This window comes from Eupeodes corollae, chromosome 1, assembly GCF_945859685.1.
Source record: "Eupeodes corollae chromosome 1, idEupCoro1.1, whole genome shotgun sequence".
NCBI classification, from domain to species: Eukaryota; Metazoa; Arthropoda; class Insecta; order Diptera; family Syrphidae; genus Eupeodes; species Eupeodes corollae.
In genome coordinates this window covers 75,979,615-76,005,838 of record NC_079147.1, presented here as the reverse complement: position 1 = coordinate 76,005,838, position 26,224 = coordinate 75,979,615, and the positions used below count along the sequence as shown (strand labels likewise).

The 26,224-nt window shown below is 37.9% G+C and overlaps 1 protein-coding gene across 5 annotated transcripts in view; it reads right to left on the bottom strand.

Moving 5' to 3' along the window:
- LOC129940948 (PH and SEC7 domain-containing protein) overlaps positions 1–26,224 on the bottom strand; it is a 190,514-nt gene that overhangs the window by 31,039 nt on the left and 133,251 nt on the right. For 4 of the 5 annotated variants that reach the window (XM_056049478.1, XM_056049476.1, XM_056049479.1 and 1 more), the window contains exons 2-14: positions 25,263–25,329; positions 25,156–25,209; positions 24,531–25,075; positions 23,297–24,463; positions 16,268–16,345; positions 14,937–15,883; positions 14,413–14,606; positions 14,156–14,348; positions 13,929–14,095; positions 13,706–13,803; positions 9,513–9,788; positions 9,304–9,441; positions 3,800–4,080 (exon numbers count right to left, since the gene is read on the bottom strand). In XM_056049478.1, coding sequence (XP_055905453.1) covers positions 3,800–4,080; positions 9,304–9,441; positions 9,513–9,788; positions 13,706–13,803; positions 13,929–14,095; positions 14,156–14,348; positions 14,413–14,606; positions 14,937–15,883; positions 16,268–16,345; positions 23,297–24,463; positions 24,531–25,075; positions 25,156–25,209; positions 25,263–25,329 — 4,205 coding nt within the window. The remainder of the gene's footprint in view (positions 1–3,799; positions 4,081–9,303; positions 9,442–9,512; positions 9,789–13,705; positions 13,804–13,928; positions 14,096–14,155; positions 14,349–14,412; positions 14,607–14,936; positions 15,884–16,267; positions 16,346–23,296; positions 24,464–24,530; positions 25,076–25,155; positions 25,210–25,262; positions 25,330–26,224) is intronic. The other variant, XM_056049477.1, reaches the window with a different exon arrangement.

The window sequence follows — 26,224 nt, the reverse complement described above, 5'->3', positions numbered from 1 at the left end:
TACTCTTTTGATAATCCCAGCGAACTAGCTAAAAAGGATATTAAATATCTTCTTCGCTTTATAAAAAGCTCAAAATGGTTCTACTAGTTAGAAGTAATTCTCTAGATTCATGTGGTATCACAATGGGCCTTTCTCTTGGCCTAAGTGTGTGGATTATAAATCCGCAGCCACGTTAACCTAACCTAACCTAACCTGGTTTAGCAGAATATCGAATGTAGAATATTCATTTCGAAACTCAGCTTGAAATTCTTTAAGAATGTTATATTCTTGAAACTTATATGAGTATTGGGCCAATATTTGGAGATAATTGGTATACAAACAATTGGCGACTAATTTAGATCTGATGTGTAATTTCTAGTACGGCTCATATTATGATTTACACTGCATAACCAAGGGAATTAAGCAAGTGTGACTTTTGGAACTAAGTTGAAACTCGATTATACGGGATTCGATTAACCGGGACGCTCTATTAACCGTGATGAAAATATTTAACATAAAAACTCTACTATCCGTAAAGGAAAAAAAAACCTTTTTTTATCGACAATAACGAAATTTTTTTTATTTATACTCTATTATCCGTAATAAACTCTACTATCCGTAACATGAGAACAAGAACGAACAAGTTTTTTCACATCTAAAAACCAACGGCATTTTGCCGTTGAATTCATGGATTGAAAGCGATAGGGGAAAAGGAATCTGCTGACTAAGAAGCTGCTACGCTTTTTATTGAAATTGTATGAACTCATTCAAACAGAGAATTTAAGCAATGATCAATGAGGTGCTACGCTTCTTGCAGAGGAACTGTCTGAACTCATTCAAACAGAGAATTAAAGCAGTCAGCAAATTTATAATGCCGATGAAACCAACCTTTTTCGGAAATGTTTGCCAAAAAACACTTTGGCATGCAACGACGAGCGTTAAGTTGAAGGACATAAGAAATCGAAGGAACAACTCACTACTGGTTTGTTCTAATGCTTCAGGAACTCATAAATGCAAGTTGATGGTTACTGGCAAAAGCGCTCCCCCAAAAGCTTTTAAAAATGCTGGAGAAGTTCCAGTTATTAACAAAGCCAACCAGCCGGCTTGGGTAATCCAAAAATTGTTCCTTCATTGGTTAATAAAAACTTTGTCTTAGAAGTTAAAGATCACCGGCAAAAAATAATTTTGACAACAACTCCATTGCTCTTGGATAATCGTCCAGCCTAGTGAGGTACTTTCCACCAAACTGCACTTCTCTGATTCCGCCATTATCGCAAAGAGATTATTCGAAAGCTAGTAAGCTTAGAAAAAAGGAACATTTTATTAAAAATGCTTTATGGGGTGTTTCTAGGTCCTGGAAGAGGCAGAAGGTAAGTTTTATCGAAATTAAAAAAATTTAGTTTTTATATCATCGACATTTCTAAACTTCTTCAGAACAAGATGCCATTGACGAGATTCTGATGAATTCGGTGATGCAGAAATTTCAAAAATTCCAATGATGCGATTAAGACAAGTTTTAAACTTTTAAGTTTTTTAGAAGAATCGAATTGTCCTGGAATAACACAACAGGATATAATGTAAGTTCAACGCATTAACGTTAATTTACTCAAAGAAAAACAACGAGTAGAATCACAACGGCAAACAACAATACAACAATTTGTTTAACTTTTCTAAAAAAGTTTTTCTTGAAGTTCCTAATAATCAATCTTGTGATTTTGTAATGTATGTGCAAACAAAAATATGTACTGATTGAATCGTTAAGTTTTATGTTTGTTATTGTTTTCTTTTTTAATAAAAATAAAAAATTTAAATATCAATTTCTGTTTTATTTTATTTGAGAAAAAAAAAGTTATACTATCCGGGATTTTCGATTATCCGTGATCAGCTCGGTTTCGACCATCCCGGTAAATCGAGTTTCAACCAGAAACATAAAAATTGCTAGTCTACATATTGAGAATGATTTTTTGAAATTTGTTATTACACGACACAAGTGATTTCTGCCTTGAGTCTCAAAAGTTCATTTCACCTCTATTCGTACTGTGCACACAATGCATATAACATATTACTAAAAAATATGAATCTTTTCTAACAGACCTTACAAAATTGTTAAATAAATGTTTATGGTTTGTATGAACTTGTAGAAATCGTGTTCGTCATTTCATAACATTCCATATCCGCATTGCGAATGAAATGAAGTTTTTGATTGAATTGTTTATCCTGGTTTATTTTTATTTTGTTATAAACAATTATGACTCGAATATATACTAACAATAAGTATATTCTACGAAGGCAAATCTAAGAAATTCTATCTATTTGTTGTTGTATGTAATGTATGTATTTTATGTGTAATAATAATTACAGATCAAATTCAACAGTTTTGTGTTGACTTTGATCAATTTGAACAGTTTATATGTTTGTTGTTTTGTTTTTGTTTACGAAAACCCAATAATTCTAACTACAAAATGTATTAAAGTTATGAAAATACAAACATTCAGACCCATTCACCATAGTTTTATGAAAATTTACAAATATTATTGTTTTCTACTTTTAGTATTTTTAATACTACTATTTTTTTTGTTCATTTATTTATTATTTGTTTGTTTGTTTTAAGTTATCCTATAAGTTTCTACGGTTTTGTTTTGTTTTTGTTTTATTTTTCAAAAATTTTGTTCGAATATTTATGATTTTGAGAGTCTTCACAGTTATTGTGGTCTACAAGTACAAATTCAGAGGATTTCCATTTTCCAATTTGATCTTTTTTGAAATATAAATATATACAAAAGCAACAAATAAACATTTGTTTAATATTTATTTAAGCAATTAAAAATATATATAATATAATGAGTATGTTGAATGAATGTATTACAATGTGGAGAAAGAAAATGTGAATGAAAGATTTGTTGAAAGCATAGAAGAAGAACAACTTATTTGTACAATGTTTGATCGAGTTGGTAGTGAAATAAAAAGTAAGTAATTAATAAAAGTTTGTTTTTCTTTGTGAGTAAATTATTTACAAAAAATCAATGATGAATTATTTCTTTTATTATTAAATTTCAAATATAATACATTTATAAATATTTTTGTTTCTTTTTTAAATTAGAATGTGGTGAAAAAATATACCAGTTAGATGATTCGATATCTTTAATATTAACTTTTTTATAATTTTGTTTTTGTTTATAAACTAAATATAGTGAGTGTTTTTTTCTCTTTTAATTTCGTTAAACGAATTAAAAAAAGAAAACAGTCTATAGACAATTTAAAAAAATATGTACTTAGTATTTTTTGTTTAGGTATAGATTAATTTTAATTGTGGAAAAATTTAAAACTAGGATTATCGAATAGGGGCGCATAAAACTCGCTTTAGTATTGCTTTTTATTTGATGAGTACATTTAACAAAAAAGCGATGTATGTTTTTTTGAACAGAATTATGTATATATAAAGCTCTAAGTGAATAAATAAATATATATATGAAGTCTAAGCACGAGTATTGTTTAAATTAAACAATTAAAAATAACAAAATAAAAATCAACAAACAAAAAAAAAGAAAACAATAATTTTTTACAAATCTAAAGTATAAACAAAAAGATATTAAATTAAAATTAAAAATTACAAAATAACGAACGAACACAAGAGGAAGAGAAACAAAATTAAAAAGAGTGAAAGAATTGCCATTAAAACCCAAAAAATTAAGTGTGTACGAACAATAATTTCCCCCAAAACTACAAAATTTACACCACACAAGCTGAGAAAACTCCCATTACCCGTCAGCCAAGATCTTGCTGTGCGTCAGAGCGATAGATAGCAGCGCGATAACTATACCTGTTAGCAGTAGTTGTTTGTTGTTGTTGTGCAGATTGTTGCGATTGTTGTTGCTGTTGTGGCTGCTGCTGTTGTTGTTGGCCAGATGATTGAAGAATAATGCTATTTGAGGGCTGTGCTGGATTTCCGATTCCAGTGATAATGGTGCGATTACCATTGTTCCCACCGAAAATACCTTCAGGATCGTCGGGATTTATTAGGCAATTGTTTTGCAACTCCATTTGCTGGTCGGCAAGAAGTTTAGCATTGAGGATTGACACGTAGGTTTTGTAGCGACGTAGCTGTGAAGAAGAGAGAAATTTGTGTGTGAGCTTTAACTTTGTATATTAATAATTATATATTTTGAATTCAAAAATATTAAAAAGAGTGGTAAGGCATTCTACATAAGTAAGGCTGGTGACTAAATCTTTATAATTGATTCGAATGAAGTAGTTTGAATTTGTAGATGGTAAGAAGGAGACCAATATTACCTCCAGTACGTCCTATATTTAAGTGCAAATTTGATTTCTGTAAGGCAATTATTTAAAAATGGCAAAACATTACGTTTTGAAAAAGAATTTGGTGCAATTTGAAATGAACGAATGAAGCACATTTGTGAACACAATTTAATGAAATTAAAGAATACAGTCACTGGAGTAGATATATATAATAATTTTAAAGATTAAACTATGGACTACCCGAGAGCCAATCTTTGTCGTCTTGGCTTTTTTGGCTCTTCAAATCCTGTAGAAGCATCCATCTATCTTCATTGAAAAGGGTATTTGATAAACCTTTTACCGAACCTATTACCACATCTCTATTGACAAACTTTTCACATTCGTTCCCAAAAATAGCGCTTTGGGGTGAGACTTTCAATCAAACCATTAATGAAGCGTAGTTACGTTTGAGCCTTAGAACAACAGTTTTAGTTTGATATAATGATGTCGAATAAATTGTGGCACTTAATTTGTTAAAAACTTCTTCAACGTCTTTTTAATGCTTATTTCTCACGTTCCACAGTAAAAGCCATTCAACTATTAACTCCTACTCTACCCTCCCCGTGGTGAACATCGGGTGCCTAGTACCTCAACTAGAGATTAAGTTCCAACCCCAGTGGAAAGTTGTTAGGGGCAGCAAACGAGAGAGGGGGGAGAGTTGTTTCCACTAAGGCACCTCTCCTTATCCAGATCACAGCGGAGGAATTCCCGAGATGGAATCAATGGTGGCGTCTACAGTACAAACGAATTAAGGACAACGAACTTCGGATATGCACGTGGAATGTTAGGTCCCTTAACAGACCACATGCGGACGAAGAATGAGCGGAGGCCCTAGACTGCTATAAAGCAGACATCACCGCCATCCAGGAAATACGATGGGATGGGCCGGGCAAAAATAGGATGAAAAACTGCGATATTTACTATGGTGACTGCTACAAAAATACAAAATAAATACAAAAATACAAAGACTGCTACCGAGAAAACCAACAGTGCTAATTTGGATGCGGCTTTGTCATTGGAGCCAGACTTAGGCAAGAAGGTTTGAGCTATTATTGCATCAATTAGCGCTTCATGACCAACCGCATCAAGGCTAAATTCGGCAACATTAGCCTGATATGTTCGCACACCCCCACAGAAGAGAAAGAAGACAACCCCGAAGATATGTTCTTCGAGCTCTTAGACAAAACATGTGATGAAGTGGTGATTTTAATGCCAAGCTAAGAAGGGAAGATATCTTTGGTGGAATTATCGGGAAAAACAGCCTGAACGACAACGGATTCAGGCTCATAGATTTTGTTGCGGGGCAAAACGTCATGGTAGCCAGTACGCGTTTTCCACACCTCAACATCCACATAGGAACTTGGACTTCTTCAGATCAATCTACCGTCAACCAGATTGACCATATTGCGATCGACGCCACACACGCTTCCAGCATCATGGATGTACGAACTTTTCGAGGAGCTAACATCGACTCGGACCACTACTTCGTTGTACCCAAAGTAGCACTTCGGATATCCAGGCCCAAGGCAAAACAGGGTGGTGTTGGGAAAAGGTAAAACGTCGAACGCCAAATCCTTTTCCGACCGAGTTACAAGTAACCTCTCTCGAAGTTCTCTGCCGCCAACACAATGTATCGAAAACCAGTGGCAACATTGCCAAGATGCAATCAGAGAAGACGCCTCTGATGTGCTGGGCTTCAAGCATCCACCAACTAGAAACCCCTGGTTTGATGAGGAATGTCGGCAGGCAAATGCAGCCAAACAACAGGCACGCAAAGCGGCGCTGCATAAAAGGACGGGAACTGCTCATGAGATCTATATGACCAGAAGAGGCGAGAGGGACACCGACCTCTCAGAAGGAAAAATAAAGGGCATGAGAAGCGTGCGGTTGAAGATGTTGAGATGTTTAAAAGCATGAATGAAGTTCGAAAGATTTATGAACAGGTGAAACGAAATTCACAGGTACATAAACCTAGAACCGAAGGCTGCAAAGACAAAAGTGGAAACTTCATAGTGGAACCGCAGTCAATGCTGAGGATATGGAAGGACCACTTCTAGAGACTGTATAATGGCGACGACGAAGTGAATTCCGCTGTCAGGCAGGATGAACCATACAACATAGACGACGAAAGCCAACAATCCCATCCTCCTGACTTAGAGGAAGTAAAGATTGCCATATCTAATCTGAAGTCTAACAAAGCCGCTGGAGCGGATGGCTTGAATGCCGAGCTCCTTTAAAGCAGTTGGAGCATGCACCAACTTATCTGTAAGATATGGTCGAAAGATAGTATGACCCTCTAAACTACACCAACTATAGAGGAATCAGTCTACTTAACATCGCCTATAAAATCTTCCTGCCGTAATATGTGAACGTCTAAAGCCCATCGTCAACAACCTGATAGGTCCTTATCAGTGTGGTTTTAGACCAGGAAAATCCACCTTGGGTCGATCAAATATTCATATTACGACAGATCCTGGAAAAAACCCAAGAACACCAAATCGACACCCACAATCTTTTCATCGATTTCAAGGCCGCATATGACAGCATCTAGAGGGACGAGCTGTATAGAGCCATTTCTAGTTTTGGCATCAATGCCAAACTCGTCCGTTTTTGGGCAGGATGACCATGGGGAATTCACGCTGCTCCATAAAGGTTGGAAATAGCTTAACAGAACCTTTCGATATCAAAAAAGGTTTAAGACAAGGTGATGTGCTGTCATGCTATTTTTTAACATCGTGCTTGAAAGAATAGTGCACAGCTCCCACGTCAACACTAGAGGCACTATCTTTCAAAAGTCTGCCAATTACTAGCATATGCTGATGACATTCACATAATCGGAAGAATTTAGCGTGATGTCAATAGGGCTTTTGTGAGTATTGAGGCAGAGGCGGCAAAAATGGGTTCAACGGTTAATGAGGGCAAAACAAAGTACATGCTGTCGTCAAGAAAGGACATACAACACGAAAGTCTTGGTCAAAACGTCACAATCGACAGACGTAACTTTGAGGTAGTCTAGGACTTCGTCTACCTAGGCTCCGCTGTAAACGCAGAAAACAACACCAACGCTGAGATCAAACGCAGAATAACTCTTGCTAAGCGCTGTTTCTTTGACTAAGAAAGCGATTGAGTGGTAAAGTTCTCTCTCGGGGGATCAAAGTGTCGCTATATAAGACCCTCATCATCCCCGTCCTGCTATGCGGTGCAGAAGCATAGACTATGGCAAAAGCAGATGAAAGCACCTTGGGTCGTTTCGAGAGAAAAGTTCTTCGTGTGATCTACGGTCCCATATTCATCGAAGGGGAGTGGATGAGAAGATAGAACGACGAACTTTACGGACTGTACAGCGACGTAGACTTAGCCAGAAGGGTAAAAGTCCAACGACTAGGATGGCTGTGTCACGTAGAGCGCACGGAAACCAATGCTCCGGCCCGGAAAGTTTTCGAATCCACACCCACAGGACAGCGTAATAGAGGAAGACAGCGGATCAGGTGGCGCGCACAAGTGGAAAGTGACCTCACCCAACTTGGAGCGCGAAACTAGGGACCGAGCTAGATGGAGAAGTTTGTTGGGTGAGGCCCCTTCTTCACTGGGCCTTGCATTAGCAATAGTTAACAAAGTAGCGATTTATATGCCAGCATTATTCAAATGTGGTAGAATGGGTTGTACTGTACCATTTTTGGCGAGTACATCTGCTTTACAATGCATGTCTATATGGCCTGACACCAGGAAAAGATGAATATTAAACTGTTGTGCCACGCCCATTAGAGATGGTCGTCAGTTATGGACTGTTATAGAGTTTGTAGGGACAGAGTCCAGAGATTTGATAGCGGCCTGACTATATGAAAAAATATAGATTTCAGATGTTGATAGTACGTTGTCTTGACAAGACTTCTTTTATCGTCAAAAGTTCCGCCTGGAACACGCTGCAATCATTGGGAAAGTGGAATGAAAAACTTAATTTCAGTCGTTCCACCAATCCCATCGATTGTCTTTGATCCATCTGTGTTAAAATGGATTGACTCGTCTTTCAGAAATCCCTTTCCTCCCAGAAAGATCTGTAAGGTATAGAAATCTGGAAGTTTCCGTCGAGTTGCAGTTGGGAGATGGTGTAGTCTGTGTGCTCTGGAATTGGTTCTAAATACTAAAAATACAATACGCATCGATAATTGATGTTGAAGCTACAAAAGATATGATACAAGAAAATGTTATGTATATCTGATCGATCTCCTAAGTCATATAAAAAACACCAGACATGTTTAATTGTCAAGTTTAAAGATTTAATGGGGTGGCGCAACAGTCCGTTGTGAACCAGGGCCTAGTGACTTACAACTCTCAACCATTCCTTTGTGCGAGTACTATTGTCAGAAATGGAAGGGACCTACAATTTAAGGCCGAATCCGAACGGCAAATTTTGAGAAAGCACTTTTTCATGACAAGGATTACTCTTGAAGGATTTGTCAATTCCTCGCAAGAGGCAGCACCCGCGAAAATTATTTTTTTTTTTTTTAATTAAGGTGGCACAGGCAGGGATTGAATCCAAGACCCCTTTCATGACAGTCCAACGCACTAACCATCATGCCACGGGTACTACCAAGTTTAAGTTTAAGTTTAAGTTTAAAGATAACGACCCGAAAACTTTCGGAGATGATTTTCACGTTGTGAAGCACCTACGTGACAAAAAAAAATGGAGATTGAGTTTGATTCTTTTCATTTGGATCATACATGGAAGTTGGAGATGTCATGGTAAGTGATAAAGATGGTAAATAGAAAGCATTGAGTTTTCGACGCATCAAATTCTACAAGATTTTGTTTGTTATTTAATGAACAATTCTTATTAAAAATTATTCTTCTTATTAATTATTATTAAAAATGAGAAAGAGTGTCTTTTCTGGTTTTCAGAGTTGAAACCATTTAATACTTCTTGTATTGAACGGTCCTAAAGCAGTTAATAATCAAATAGCATCAATATCCTTAGAAGAAGTACAGTAAGTTTTTTGGGACAGAAATCATGTTGATAGTTTAACTTACCTCGTACTGCAAATAGTTTTCTTTTTCTTTGTAATTTTGTAATGGTAATCCTTTACTTGGTATCGGACCTTTCTTATGTTCGGCTACTGTATTTTCCAACTGAATCACTTGGTGCTCGTGCGATGTTAATTGTTCCTTCTATAACATAGAAAAATAATAAGATAAGAAAAAAACAACACAGACAAAAAGGGAGTGTTTAAAAATCTTACCATAAGTAACTTTGTATGTGTGCTCGGTAATAGAGGTCGTTGGAAACGCTTTTGACTGCCTACACCACCCTCCAGAGGTGGTGCTGAAAATGAGGCACAAACATAATTAATTGTCTCCACCCAGGATTGTAATTCCTTCGAATCACTCGTTTGGAAGAGATATTCAGCTTGATCGGCAGTTTGTAACCGAAAAACGTGTTGTTTCTTTGTATAGTCTGTAGCTTTGGTTGCTAGCGCATGATGAATACGGATTGCATTATGTAAATTATCGGACATCTAGAACATTTAAAATAAAAAAATTAAATTAGAGAATCAAAATAACAACAAGAATAATATTGGCAATAATGTTGTGAAAGATGTTTTAAATATAGAAGCTGTTCTAATTTTGACGTTACTGAAATCAAAATAAAAATCCAAATTCTCAGGGGAGGTTTCCAATCCAACTTTCACTTTTAACCTATGAACCGACGGTGGCAGAATACACCAAAGGCTCATAGATGGATACTGGTGTTGGACTAGACAGCTAATTTACACTGCCTAAATTCAGCAGTGTTTTCCAAGTTGAGGTCTTGGCAGTGAAGAAAGCTGTTAGACAAATTTCAATGATGGCAATACAACAATCCACTACATTGACAGCAACACGACAATAAAAGTAATTTCTGGCATCGATATCTGATCGGAGGTAAGGGAACAACTTAAGACTTACAAGACTTGTGTCACTGACCTGCGGTATGCTATTTAAGAAACAGGTTTCTCGGAAGACATTTCTTCAATGACCTGATTGAACTCTGTAGAAACTTGTTACACTAAATCCCAATTCTATAAAATGGCTTGAAAACTCCTAACAGCTATCTATCCAATCTACCAACAGGCAGGAAATCGCTTCCTTAACCAGAAATCCAATAAAGCTTGGTATAGGACGAGTATGTAAGTAAGTAATGAGTTCATTTATTTCTAATTATCTCATTTTTATGTGTTACGATACAATTACGGACAAAATGTGTACACTGCGGTGGTAACAGCGAAAGGAGTATGAGCAACCAATTTTTGCTGTCTCTGCTTTGTACATTATTACAACACTAACAAGCCAACATGATTTGCATACACTACAAGTGGCTTAAAAATCAAACCCACCAGGACCTGCAAGGTTTCATTGCTCCTACAGATCTAGGGAGGAGAATGGTCGACCTTGTGGGGGTACATGCTCAAGAAACTTGTGCATTAACTTCTCTTCATCCAAGTCAATAAACCGAATGACATCTACAAACATTTTCAGGCTACAGATCATATAAACTACAACCACGAGACCATCCACCTAATGCAGGCTAGTGAATTAATCCTCTCTATACTGAAAGAATATATTGAATCTAAGATAAAAGTACAAGAACCTGGGAGCATATCTTACAAACCACGTTAAATATAGAGCTAAACCCTCATCAAATCTGTTAAATATTGTAAATATATGTTCAAACCAGAGAATAGTTTTATAAGGTAAGCAAGGCAAGTTACACGATTGAACAGCACGTACAAATGATAAAACTTTATTATCAAATTGAGTGTTCTTTAACACCCATTTAACGGTAATTGCAGTGGCCTTTCACAGTCGACTCTTCAACGTTTGGTTGCCAAATTTGAGACGACCGGTTCAGTAAACAATCAGGTAACATCCGTTCGTTCAAGGAACGCAAGATCAGTCGAGAATATCACCGCGGTCCGTGAAAGTTCACACCAGAACCCGAGGCAGTCTATTCTTCACCGTGCACAAGAACACGTTTGATGTATATGGGACGACACCAACCCACACGAGGTTCGCCAGGTGATAATGTATCCTCAAAAAGTTGCAGTTTGGTGTGGATTTTGGGCTGGTGGCATAATTTGTTCGTTCTTGTTTGAAAACGACGTTAGAGATGCGGTCACCGTCAACAGCGATCGCTACATAACGATGATAACTAATTTTGTATGGCCCAAATTGTAACATATGGATTTAGCCGACAAATTGGACCATTTGGATCCGTTCCTCCGTAAGAAGCGGAGGCGGGCATTTGAATGATGTCACATTCCACATTTAATGGCATACATGTACCTTTTAATAACACAGCTTGTTATATTCCATTTCAACATCTACCCGCCCTTATTGAAAAACCCTTTATATAAAATAAAATAAAATAAAATAAAATAAAATAAAATAAAATAAAATAAAGAGAATATAGTCTAAATGACAATCTTGTGGAATCTCTTTGAACTTGTTTGATTCCCAATTATTGAAAAGGACAGAGTATAATCCATCCAAAAAAAAGATTGAAGCCATTTCACGAAATGTTCACAAAAACTCAGCTTTCTTAATTTAACACTCAAAACTCGATGTAAGAATTTGTCAAAAGCTTTAATTAAAATCAGTAAAAATACGGTCCAATTGTTTTTTGCTTTAGAATGAGTCAATTGAGTTTTAAGCTTGTTCTATTAAAAAAAAACGTCTCTTAGTAAAATTGTGCTGATATGGAACTATCATAGATTGAAAATAAAAACATAGTGATTCACAAATAATAGACTCAAGGAGTTCAGTTATAACAGATAATCTAGCAATAGGACTGCGATGTACACTACGGCGACTGCTACCGAGAACAAAGACAACGTCTTTTTGGGTGTAGTTTCAACAGTGTGAGCGAGCGCATCACGACAATCCCCATCAAGGCTTAATTCGCCAACATAAACCTAATAGGCGCGCATGCCCCAACAGAGGAGAAAGATGAAGACACCAAAGACATAGACAAGTTCTGGTAGCTAGTACGCAGTTCACACAACTTAATATCCACAAGGGGACATGGAAATCTCCTGATCAATCAACTGTCAACCAGATTGACCACATTGCAATCGACGCACGACACTTCTTCAGTATACAGGATGTCCGACCATTCCGAGGGGCCAACATTGGCTCGGAACACTACTTCGTTGTAGCTAAGGTACAGGAGATTCGATGTTAGATGGCTACAATCGCAAGAGACTGCCATGTCCTTTTGCGATCGAGTCTCTAATAACCTCTTTAAAAGTCCTATGCTGCCTGCATTAAGCATTGGAAACCCGTGGCAACATTGCCTTGCAGCCATCAAAGATACCGCCTCTGAAGTACTAGAAGTACTTTCACACAACCACCACAGCTAAACCCCTGGTTTGACCACCAATGCCGACAAGCGCACGCAGCAAAACAAGATGCATACAAAACAGCGCTGCACAGAAAGACCAGAGCTGCTCGCGAGCTCTACGAGCAGAAGAGGAGAGAGGAACACCGACTTCTTAGATGAAAAAAAGGAAGCATGAGAAGCTCGCGATCGAGGAGATAATGGGAACCAAAAGATTCAAAAAACCTTCCAAGGGCACCAGCCACGAACCGAAGCCTGTAAGGACGATCAGGGGAACATTGTAGTAGAACCGAAGTCTATCTTGAGAATATGGAAAGACTACTTCTCTAAATTATATAACGGCGATGACGAACCGACCTCGACGAAGTGGAGATAGCTATATCTAAACTGAAGTCAAAGAAAGCTGCTGGGGCTGACGGCTTCGCTGCCGAACTATTCAAAGCGGCAGGCGATGACTGCAAAATATGCTCGGAAGAAAACATGACCGATGAATGGAATCTAAGAATAGTTTGCTCGATACATAAAAAAGGAGACCCTTTTAATTGCACCAACTACAGAGGCACCAGTCTCCTTAACATTGCATACAAGATCCTCTCTGCCGTATTATGGGAACGTCTGAAGCCGTTCGTCAACAACTTATCAGTGTGGCTTTAGACCAGGAAAGTCCACTATCGACCAAATATTCACACTACGGCAGATCTTGGAAAAAACCCAGGAGCTTCAAATCCGATCGATACCCACCACTTACGACAGCATCCATAATGAAGAGCTCTACAAAGCAATGTCTAGTTTTGGCATCCCTGTCAATCTTATCCGTTTGTGCAGAATGACGATGGAGAATGCACCTTGCTCTAATGTAATTAAGATACTTTACTTAGAATAAAATAGTTGAAGCTTCAAGAAAAAATTCGTTTTGAAACCTTTTAACTAATAACTGAATTTTCCTTAATTCCATTTAAAAAATGAACGCCAATAATATTATTTAAATTCCTAAATAAGCTAAGGGCAATTCCATAACTAAAAATTGTATAAATAAATGGGTGAAAAACAACTTACTTGACTTTTTCGGAATCCGTGTTCATCCTTGTGTAAATATAATACTAAATCCCGCAGAGTACAATAAAACATTTTCCAGGAACGCTTTCCAAAGGGTGCTGTAAATAATTTATAACAATGTAAGTTAGTTAGTTATAAACACACATTCATGGTTTCATTTAATTTGATCATAAGAATGGTCAAATGGTGACCGATCTAGACTTTATTTTCAGAGTGAACTTACTTTTTTTGTAATTAGATTCATAACAGCATTTTCGCATCACATAACCTTTTTTATATTCGATTGCAGCCGATGGCTCTGGAATATCTAGGAATGGATTTTGTCCAATTTGACCGGCTCCCATATTATTGTCATTTCGTTGTTTTTGCTGGTCAGGAGATTCGTCGTCACTTTTTAAACGAAAATATAAATAATTTCTTGAAAAAGAAAAACTTAAACTCAAAACTTACAGTGCCCATTCAAGTGGTTGACTTTTAATAGCTTGATACAAGTACTTTAATACATCTTTAGGGAAATTTTCTCCATCATTTAACTCAGCTAAATTATCAACAAATTCTGCACAAGTCATTTTACGACTTATATTAGCTCCATGAAGATCTGTGTTAAGCAGCATTATTGCACATGTTAAAGTATGAACAGCATCTAAAACAATAACAATAACAAAATTAACTATTTGAGTACAATTTGTGTTCCAATTTCAATTTACCTTGTGAGTTGAAAGTTCCAGCATTACAGTCCAAAAATCTTTTCGAAAAATGAACTAAAACTCTTTCCCTTTCTTGTGTTTCACCAGAAAGCGAAAATTGCTGCAAGAATTCTCTCAAAGCTTGGTCTAAAGTCTTTTTCTCGAATGTAAAATACTTCAAGTATTCGTCTGCAACTGCCCGGCTAAAGTCATTACTATAAGATTTAAGCAAATTTTAAGTATCAATCAATATTTTTGTACACAATGCATTGAAGATGCTGCAGTTAAGACTTGTTTGTAGCTAGAGAGCATACAAAGAAGTCGTACTTTCTCTCAATTAAAAAAGATCAGCCAAAAATTAACAATAAACAATGAATATTCTTTATTGACCATGGCTTACCGTGGTTTGATTAAATTAAGGAAACAGTTCAGTAAATTGTAATAAAGAAGTCAGAAGAGTATGCAAAATGCAAATAAAAGAAAATTTGCTCTTCGAGCCCGTGTATAATCATTTAAAGGAAAAACATTTAAATAAATTTACTTACTTTTTACTTAAGTGCCGAGATACGTCGCTCTTCTTAAAGCCATCCAATGAATACAGTCTTTTAGCCAATCGAATTGCCGATGGCATATCAACAGCTTTAGGTGAATAATGATACGAGTGCAATGATTCGACATCACTGCCATCGTCCGATACAGGAGGCGATGATTCTTTCGAATCTTGATGTTGCAGCTGGTATTGTTGATTACCATTACCATTGCCATTACCATTGCCATTTCCATTACCATTGCTACTATTGCTATTATTAGCAGTAACAACTGTCGGTGGTTCTTCGGTCAGTGTGGCCAGTTCATCTTCAGAGTCTTTCAACTCCGAATATGCCGATCGTGGTGATGTGGAATTACTATCCAATCCACGAACTTGTATAACTAGTTTATGTTCATTTTGTTGCTGCAACTGCTGTTGTTGTTGTTGTTGCTGCTGCTGCTGTTGTTGTTGTTGTAGTTTTTGTTGGTCTCTCTTTCTTTGTACTGCTTCCGAAACGAGTATCGTGGAATCTGAATCACTTGGATCGCTCAGGACCATTCCACCGATTAGATCGCGTGAACTCAATAAGTTATCATCGTCCTGGTAGTCAGGTGAAGAGATATTCGATATCGCTTCGGAAACACTTTGATCTCCATTCACTGGACAGTGAAGGAAACCAAGATTTTGATTTGTCTGACCCGTACTATTGCCAGCCATGCCACTACTACTGCCCGCTGCACCGCCAATGGCGCCTTTTGACCCCGACGACGACATTACCGAACTGGAAACCGATGTCGGTGATGCCGGACTATCTGTGTGCTGAGGTGATGAGCTTATTGAACTAGAATGTGAATTTGGTGATGTCGTTGTGGCATAGTGCTGGGGATAATGGTGGTTAGGATGTTGTTGGTTTGTTGGCAGAGGAGCGTTATACGTCCAAACAATACGATCACGATTTGATGCCTAATATGGGTTAGAGAAGTATTTAGAAAAAAACAAAATAAAACTATTAACAATATTTCAAATTAAAAAAATGTTTCTTATATTTTTGATTGTCTGTTTAAAAGGTGTTTTGAAATAACTTAATTCTTTTTATAGATCACAGCCAATAACCTAAACACTTAATAATAGTTAATTTTAAGTTGTGCGAATCATTAACAATATTTTAGGTCATAGTAACAATTTCTAGAATATCAATAACATGCGACGCAATTCAGACTCCGAAACAAAATATTATAATTCCCACCCGTAACATTATAGAACTTCTTTTCTTTAGTTTTTTTTTTTAAATTCATAATATTTTCATGATCATATTAAATAAAACTATAAAAGTAACCATTTTCTTACTTTTTTCCTCCTCTTCAAAATAATATCTCTAGGACTGAGGACAGTGGGTGTCGGGTCAGCCTTCTTTTTTTGGGTTGGCTAAAAGAAGTTTTGAAAAAGAAACAAAACATCGCACGGAAAAAAAAGAAGAGCATAAAACCAAATTGAAGAAACAAAAATAATAATCATAACGAAACAAAATATTCAAAATTAGTATCAACGATCATTCAATAAATTGACATTCAATAAAAATTGGCATTTCAAAATTTTAATGTTTTTTATTTCTCTTGGAATGGTGCAATTTCTTGTGGAAGCCAAACACTAGCCGAACTAATAATGTTCATATTTACACAAAAATAACTGATTTACATAGCAGAATAATTCAACTCGATGATTTGGTATTTACAGTATTGAAATGGCATTTTGCAGATGCTGGCTCAAAACTAGGATAATTTGTTTGAACTAAGCGCAATTAAAGCTACAATGTGTTTGGTCTGCAATGCGATCCATTTGAAATTAAAGTAAAGTCTACGAAAAATAAAAACCGTCACTGGCAAGAATGAAAAACTAAAAAATTAACTTAAAACGGAGGTAGATACAGTTATGGCCAAAATAAAAAGACATCTTGTAAGAGGCTCAGAGGTTCACAAAATAAACTTTTAGTACACAAAACCTCTAAAAGTATAGAATTACTTTAAAAAAACACTGTCTAGAGAGACTGGTTTCCTTCGATAGTGATCGTTAAAAATTGATATAACGAGGCTTTTGATGAGCCATGCTCCAGGTGCCCCGAAAACGGCTACCACAGTTGATAAAGTAACAAAAATCCACGAACTCGTATTGGTAGACCACTGATTGAAGGTACGCAATATAGACAGTGGGCATCTGAAAAGACCGCGTGGGTCATGTCCTACATGAAATTTTGCGTTTGAAAAAGCTGTCGGCGAGATGGGTCCCGCGTTTGCTCACTCCAAACAACAACTGCAACCGTGAGAACAGTTTATAGCATTGTTTGACATTGTTCAAGCGCAATCCGAAGGAGTTTCTGCCATTTGTCATTTTGTGACCGGCGACGAAACATTGATAAACGGTATACGCAAGAAGTCAAGGAACGGTCGAAAAAATGTCGAAAGTGCTCTGAAGAGGGCGAAACTGTTATATCAGCCGGAAAGCTGATGGGCACTGTTTTCTGGAATTCAAAAGGTGTGATCTACATAGAATACTTGGAGAACGGCAGAACGTTTACAGAGCCATACTATGCGGAAAACATACTTTTAACCATTGCCGAACTTTTTTTTTTTTTTTTTTTTTTGTAATGAAGATGTTACAGAACAACATTCAAAAACAAATCGCTTTTGTCTCTAGGAAATCAATGTGTGGATACAAAAATTGATACTTTTTTCTTCTATTCTGCACAAAAGGCTTGTTATTAATTTTATAAGACTAAAAAATGGGAGAGTTATACTAAGGATCTGGCCCTCCAGGTTGGGGGTTGTGCCGTCGGGGTGACTTCCCGGCCACGTAAAAACATCATAGTTTCGAAGCAACAACAAGCCTCGTATACGGACGGATTCGCTGTTGACAACCCACGCAAACGAAATAAGGACAACGAACTTCGGATATGTACGTAGAATGTTAGGTCCTTTAACAGACCACGTGCAGCCGAACAATTAGCGGAAGCCCTAAACTGCTGCAAGGCAGATATTACAGCCATCCAAGAAGTGCGATGGGATGGACCGGGCAAACGCAAACTAAAAGACTGCGATATCTACTACGGCGACTGCTACCGAGAACAAAGACAGCGTCTATTTGGGTGTGGATTTGTTGTTGGAACTAGGCTCAGGCAAAAAGTCTTGAGTTTCAACAGTGTGAGCGAGCGCATCACGACAATCCGCATCAAGGCTAAATTCGCCAACATAAGCCTAATATGCGCGCATGCCCCAACAGAGGAGAAAGATGAAGACACCAAAGATATGTTCTTCGAGCTCTTGGACAAGACAAATGAGCAGTGCCCTGGCTATGACATTAAAATTGTCTTAGGAGATTTTAATGCCAAGCTAGGAAGAGAAGACATCTTTGGTGGCATAATCGGGAGATACAGCCTGCACGACACCACCTCCAACAACGGATTCAGGGTGGTCGATTTCGCTGCGGGGCGAGACGTTCTGGTAGCTAGTACGCAGTTCACGCATCTCAATATCCACAAGGGGACATGGAAATCTCCTGATCAATCAACCGTCAACCAGATTGACGCACGACACTTCTCCAGTATCCAGGATATCCGAACATTCCGAGAGGCCAACATTGACTCGGACCACTACCTCGTTGTAGCCAAGGTACGGCTACGGATATCCCGATCCAAGCCAAAACAAGGAAGTACTGTGAGAAAATTCGACGTTAGACGGCTACAATCGCAAGAGACTGCCATGTCCTTTTCCGATCGAGTCTCTAATAACCTCCTAAGGAGTCCTATGCTTCCTGCATTAAGCGTTGAAAACCAGTGGCAACATTGCCTTGCAGCCATCAGAGATGCCGCCTCTGAAGTGCTAGGTTTCACACGGAAACCACAGCGAAACCCCTGGTTTGACGACGAATGCCGGCAAGCTCACGCAGCGAAACAAGAGGCACACAAAACGGTGCTGCACAAAAGGACTAGAGCTGCTCGCGAGCTCTACGAGCAGAAGTGGAGAGAGGAACACCGGCTTCTTAGATGAAAAAAAAGAGAGCATGAGAAGCGCGCGATCGAGGAGATAGAGGGATGTCACAACAGGAATGAGGTTCGTAAATTTTACCAAAAGGTAAAAAAAACCTCCCAAGGGTACCAGCCACGAACCGAAGCCTGTAAAGACGATCAAGGGAACATCGTAGTAGAACCACAGTCGATGCTGAGAATATGGAAAGATCACTTCTCCAAATTATATAACGGCGATGAAGAACCGAATTCCGCTGTAAGGGGGATAGAACCACTCAACCTCGGCGACGCAGATCAACAATTCCGCCTACCCGACCTCGACGAAGTGAAGATAGCTATATCTAAACTGAAGTCAAACAAAGCTGCTGGAGCTGACGGCATCAACGCCGAACTATTCAAAGCAGCAGGCGATGACTTGGTAGGGAGCATGCACCAACTCATCTGCAAAATATGGTCGGAAGAAAGCATGCCCGATGAGTGGAATCTCAGCATAGTGTGCCCGATACATAAGAAAGGAGACCCTCTAAACTGCGCCAACTACAGAGGCTTCAGTCTCCTTAACATTGCGAATAAGATCCTCTCTGCCGTATTATGTGAACGTCTGAAGCCATTCGTCAACAACCTGATTGGTCCTTATCAGTGTGGCTTCAGACCAGGAAAGTCCACTATCGACCAAATATTCACACTACGGCAGATCTTGGAAAAAACCCAGGAGCTTCAAATCGATACCCACCATCTCTTATCGATTTTAAAGCCGCGTATGACAGCATCTATAGGGAAGAGCTCTACCGAGCAATGTCTAGTTTTGGCATCCCTGTCAAACTTATCCGTTTGTGCAGAATGACGATGGAGAATGCCCGCTGCTCTATCAAGGTCGGAAAAGATCTTACCGATGCATTTGATGTCAAAAAAGGTTTTAGACAAGGCGATGCACTGTCATGCGACATCGTTTTGGAAAGAATTGTGCAAAACTCAGCCGTCAACACTAGAGGCACAATCTTCCAAAGATCCATCCAATTACTCGGATACGCAGATGATATTGATATAATTGGAAGATCAAAGCGTGATGTCAGTGGAGCGTTTTTGAGCATTGCGACGGAAGCAAAGAAGATGGGTTTAGTGGTCAATGAGGGCAAGATCAAGTATATGCTGTCATCAAAAAAGGACACTGAACGACGACGTATTGGACAAAACGTCACCATGGACAGCTATAACTTTGAGTAACTTGTAGTTAAGGACTTTGTCTACCTAGGCACCGCTATTAACACAGACAACGACACCAGCACTGAAATCAAACGAAGAATAACTCTTGCAAATCGCTGCTTCTTTAGACTTAGAAGGCAATTGAGAAGTAAAGTCCTCTCTCGAGCATGTAAAATCACCATCTATAAGACACTCATCATCCCGGTTCTCATTTATGGCGCTGAGGCCTGGACCCTGTCAAAGAAAGATGAGAGCGTCTTAGGGTGCTTCGAGAGAAAAATTCTTCGGGTGATTTTTGGTTCCGTACGCATAGATGGAGAATGGAGGAGAATATATAACGACGAACTGTACGGGCTGTACAGCTACACTGACCTAGTTAGCAGAATTAAAGTCCAACGGCTTAGATGGCTAGGTCATGTAGAGCGGATGGACATCAACGCTCCAGCCCGGAAGGTCTTCGAATCCAATCCCGAGGGACGGCGCAGTAGAGGAAGACCGCGACTCAGGTGGCGCACCCAGGTGGGAGAGGACCTCAATCAACTTGGCGTGCGAAACTGGAGACAGCTAGCTATGGACCGAGCTGGCTGGAGACGCTTGTTGGTTGAGGCCCAGGTCCGCCCCGGACTGTAGCGCCACCTTAAGTAAGTAAGTAAGATTACTTCTTGGGAACCAAACGTATAATTTTTGTTATGGAAGGAATAATTTTAAAAATAGTCGTATATGTTCAAGTAGTAAAAATATATGCAACAGAAATGGTGGTGTTTAACAAAATAACGATCTCAAGAATACAGATATGTTAACGAACCTTAGATATCAAAGTAAGAAATGTATGTTTTTGAGTAGTATTCTAAATTACTAATCCAGATTCTCATCAAAAACCATTCTATTGAGCGCTAGGCCTTCTAAAGGGCTATAAAACATCGAGTATAACTTCGGCTGTGTCTCACGTAGCTTCGTCCTGTAGAAACCAAATGCTCAAAATGGTGCGATAACGATCGCCATTGACTGTAATGGCCATTCCTTGCTTTTTTTCGAAGAAAAATGACCCAATTATGCCTCTGGACCAAACAGTGACCCGTTTTGGGTGTATCGGCTTTTCAAAGTATGCGTTCGGGTTTTTTGTGCGCCAAATGCGACAATTTTTCTTGTTTACATACCCGTCAAGATCAAAATGAGCTTCATCTGGAAGGATGATTTTTTTTTGGCCAAATTGGCAAATTCGTTGTTCCCAGCCTTGTTCAAGCGTAAACACAACCGTATCAGTTCAGCGGAAGGATAAAACTAATTATCTGTCCAATCAGACATAAGCTAAGTGCTATCATTCACGAAATAGGCACTATGAAAGGTGAGCATTCTCTTACTAAGAAATGTATTACTCTCGAACACCGTCGCAATGTCTCATGCCTATAATTGTTTCATCGCTATTTTCACAAGCAATGCTCTAAAGAAATAGCCAGTTAAATTCCTCCTCTCAATCAATTCAATCGTAATACTCGGAGTTATGGAATTGCTCATCTATTTACCCTTGAGGATGTACTGTTAAGTGCTCGAATTCTTTCTTTAGCTACATGAATGAGGAATACTCAATATTTGCCACTCATTACAATTCGTAGACATTCAAAGCTTATCCTCCTTTCCTCTCTTCTCTTCCCTGCGTTTAATCATCATAAGGGTATTTATAAAAAAGCCTATAGCATTATCAATAAGCATAAGCCACCACAGATCTTTGGATAAAATATCACCTTAACAGTTATCTCTTCATAGCTCCAGTATCAGCTCAAATTCAGAAACAAAATTTCCTAAGTGAACACTTTCTTAAGATTGCCAAGGACTTCCACATTGAAGAAGCTTGACGAAAATTTGAAGATGATGTCTCGTCAAGTTTTAGAACAGAGGAACTTAAAGGCTGGATGATGCAGAAAAGCGTACTTAAAGGAGGAGAGAAACATTTATTAAAGATAGGGTTCAATATTTAAGAGACTGAAACTCTAATATTTGCGAAAGCAATTTTAAATAAATATTACTGTGTATTTTGAATACATGACCTTGAACTGTTGACCAACTAGTATGGGGCATTAGCCACAGTAATAGCATTTTTATAAACAAATATTATCTCAATCTAATATAGCTGAGGCGTAAAGAATTTTGTTTTGCTCTATAAGCTGCTACTTCCTGATACTAGGAAGTCGTTTAAAATTATGATTTGTTAAAAGCTTTGAGAAATTTGGTTACGACTTAAACAGCATGCTTGAATTTTGAATTGGTTTATAAATTAGATCAAACTTTAAACAGAGCTGTAGTTCGGCAGCTAAATTTTGCATTTGGAGCGCCTCTTAAGAGTTTACGTTGATTTATTAAAACATTTCTAAAGCACTTTTAACTAAAGTAATGCACTTGCTTACCTTTTGTGGAGGTTTTATATTGAGAAAAGTTAACAATTTCATTCCTTATAACTAAACAATTGTTTTCTTTCTGCCATAGTAATTATTTATACACGCAGTATGGACTTCTGCTTATGACGTAAAAAATAAAACTAATCTTAAACATTTATACGATAAATAAATTATTATGAATGAAAGCAACATAAGAAAAAATAAGAGAAGATAATTTGTGGTTTTTTGCAAAAAAATAAAATAGAATTTTCTAATTTATATACGAAAAAAAAAAACAAAAGATACATTTCACTTGTGTGGAAAAATCTATATAAATAAACTAAAAGATAAAAAGAACACAGGCAATAATAAAGATTTTATGTTTTCTTTACAAACAACAAGACTTTCTACAAGCACACAAATTCTATATGTCTATAATATTGTACATAATGTATCTATGTACATACATTTGTATATATACAAACAAAATCAAAAGTTTAAATAAAACAAATATTTATACTTCTAAAATGCGCGAGTGATATTTTGTGTGTGGAGTGTGTAAAGATGTGATTTGGCGTGTGATGTTTACAAACAACAACGGTTATAGGATCTTTTTGGATTTTTTAAAAATATATAAACATTATTCTCTTGTCGTCTTCGCTCAGTCGTTTGGTTTGAAGTTTAAGCTGCTACTGTTAGCGAGTAACAGTGCAACAAACAACCAACTTGCAAACTCTGGACGTCTGAGATGAGAGAACACACCCACGAACAACAATAAATTACCTGAGAATCTTCAGAATCCTGTCTAGTATCTAGCAGCGTGTTAAGAGAGCTATTTACATCCTCATCAATATCGATCGGTATAACAGCGGCAATACCTTCGCGCTGCACTTGTTGCAAGTGATCTTCTGACTTGCTGGTTCGGAAACCAGCTGAATCACACTTGCGCACAACACCGTTGTGATGATGTTGCCGTCGGATCACGGCTGCTTCGTTGATGCCACTCGGTTCTGGACTAGTTGGCACTGAGTTGGCAGTCTCTTTAACGTCCAACAGCGGCGTGGAGAGCGATATCGGTGACGTAGGCACCGAAAAACTTGTCTCGTCCGGTGAGCTGTTCGCTTCGCTTTTCACAGTTGTTGACGAGGAGGATGATGACGAGTTATGATGTTGCTGTTGTTGTTGCTGATGCTGTTGCTGCTGCTGCTGTTGGTAGTGTTGTCGATGATGCGCGTGATGATGATGGTGGTGGTGATGGTGATGCTGATGATGATATTGTGATGATGGCCCAGTATAGTCTCTGGCCGAGGAGCTATCAACCAAATCGATGGTTGCAGTTGCGGCTGTTTGCTGTATGCGAACTCGGTCAGAGTTCCTCTGCTGTTGCTGCTGTAAAAGTTTTTGTTTGAATGAGGAGGAGGACGATGTAACACCGGCACTTAAATCGTCATTAAAGTCACTGCCTAAGCACTGTTGTGTTTGTTGTACATCGCCTCCTCCTCGCTGGCTATCGCTAGCATAGGGAGCGGGGCTTATCTCGTAATTGAACTCGTCGAGGCTTTCTTCGTCCAGTTTGTCCTGTTCGTCAGGATCTATTTCTTCAGCTTCTTCTTCTTCCTCTTCGATGTCGTCGTCTTCGTCGCCGTTGTTATCGTCTTCTTCTTCGTCCCTATCTAACTCCTCGCATAGCAACAATGTGTCATTGGTTAGAGAGTCCTTGCGGAATTGTCTATCACTACTGTTATTACTACTATATGTGTTGTTAATACTATGGTCTTTTCGATTGTTAGTCTTATCTTTCTTTTTTATTAAATTCACTGAATCAGAGCTTTCTGAATGTGATGGCGAGGCCGAAGACGATGATGGTGTGGATTCTCCAGAGGCTCGTGGTGCTAAGGCCCCATTGGCGCGGGCTGCAGCACGATTCGGAGAATCACGTAAGCTATCCACCTATACAAACAAAAACGTATATAAATGATCCTCATAATATTGAAATGATAAAAAAAAACGTTTATACCTTTTTAGCGTGAGCTGGAATCAAATTACTACTCTGGGGTGTTCGTGATAGATTGAGGATTAAATCTCCGGTCATCATGTACGCCTCAAAGCGTGCCTTTGTTGTTGGCGGAGCAGATGTTGGCTCTCTTATTTGAAGTTGATCACAATCTTTTGTATTATTCGTACCGCCAGGTTCTGATTGTTGAGTATAGAAACTATTGGTGAGTTGAAAATTCCCACCACCATTGGCATTGGCTTTTGGAATTTGCGATGGCCTTGGCCTTTTATGTTGTGGCGAATGTTGGACATTCTTCGGTGCTGGACACTTTAAAGCTAAAGCAGTTGGAATGCGAGAAGGACGACATGGTGATTCGACAATTATTTTCGTCGTCGACGATGACGGACTTAATTGAGTTGGTCGACGTATTGACGATGTTAAAGGATCTGATTTACGTGATGTTTTAATATCGAAAATATTCGGAGATTCTCGTGGTGAATCGGAATTATAATGAAGATTCTTTGTGCTGGCTAATTGTTCTTTAATGCGAGCTTTTATTTTTGGATCTGCAAACAAGTTAAACCATATTATATGTATGATTTTTTAAAAGTTATTTAAATATTTATAATTGAAAAAAGTAACTCACCTCTTTTAAGTTCTAGGGTGACGAGATCGTCGGATAATCGCAGACATTTTAAAACTGTAATCAAATTGTAGTGAATATTAAAGGCAACTAAGAGCAAGTTATCTTACCCTCTTTTGTTGTGTATCGATGAACATCTGTTCCGTTTACTTTAACAATTATATCTCCTGCTTCAACCTAGAATTAAAAGTAAAATCCAATTAAAACATTTATTTGGAAAGTATATATTCTATTTTGCTTTTGTTTTAAAATTTGAATCAAGACGAAAAGAAGACCAAAAGAGAGTGAGGGGTTATTCAGCAGCTCTAAGTATTAGATAGTTTAGGAATAGTCGATTGGATTATGATGAATGATAAATGGTATTTTTCAAAGGTATAGAACTTTGGAATAAGACAGATACGATTTTTTTTAAATTTAAATGTAATTTACTTCATTCGAAATATCTTTTGGTTTTATAATTTAAATATGATTTCTGGCATATGATGGCTACTACTGACTCGGACGAAGTATAATTTGGAGCATTAATTTTTCTCCAAGTGGTCAATCGTTTCGGATTTATCGACGTTGATTAGCGACTTCACATATACCCACAGAAAATAGTCAAGGGGCGTTAAAACGTACGATCTAAATGGCCAATTTAAGGGTCCGTGAAGTATAACCATGCGGTTATCAAAAGTTTCCTAAAATAAATAATTTCGTATACGAACTGTGTGAAATATTGTTTCGCCTTGTTGAAACCACAGCTCCTGCACATCTTGGTTTTTTACTATATGAACGAAATAGTCAATAATCATCACTCTATAGCGGTCGACTTAACGACGACGCAATAAGTGGTTCTGTTGAGTCAATTTTTAAAATGCCAAACTAAAGACCATAGAGGATACAAATATGTCCTGCTAAATTTCAGTTAAAATGAAAAAAGATTATTGGTTAAAAATTCTATCATATACAATCCTCCATTTGTCAATGTTGTCCAGTTTATTGTTACATACAAATAAATAAGGAAAAAGACATGAAGGGAGTTTAAGAAATCGAAATATTGGATTCTTCTAATTTTATGGCAAATTAAAAG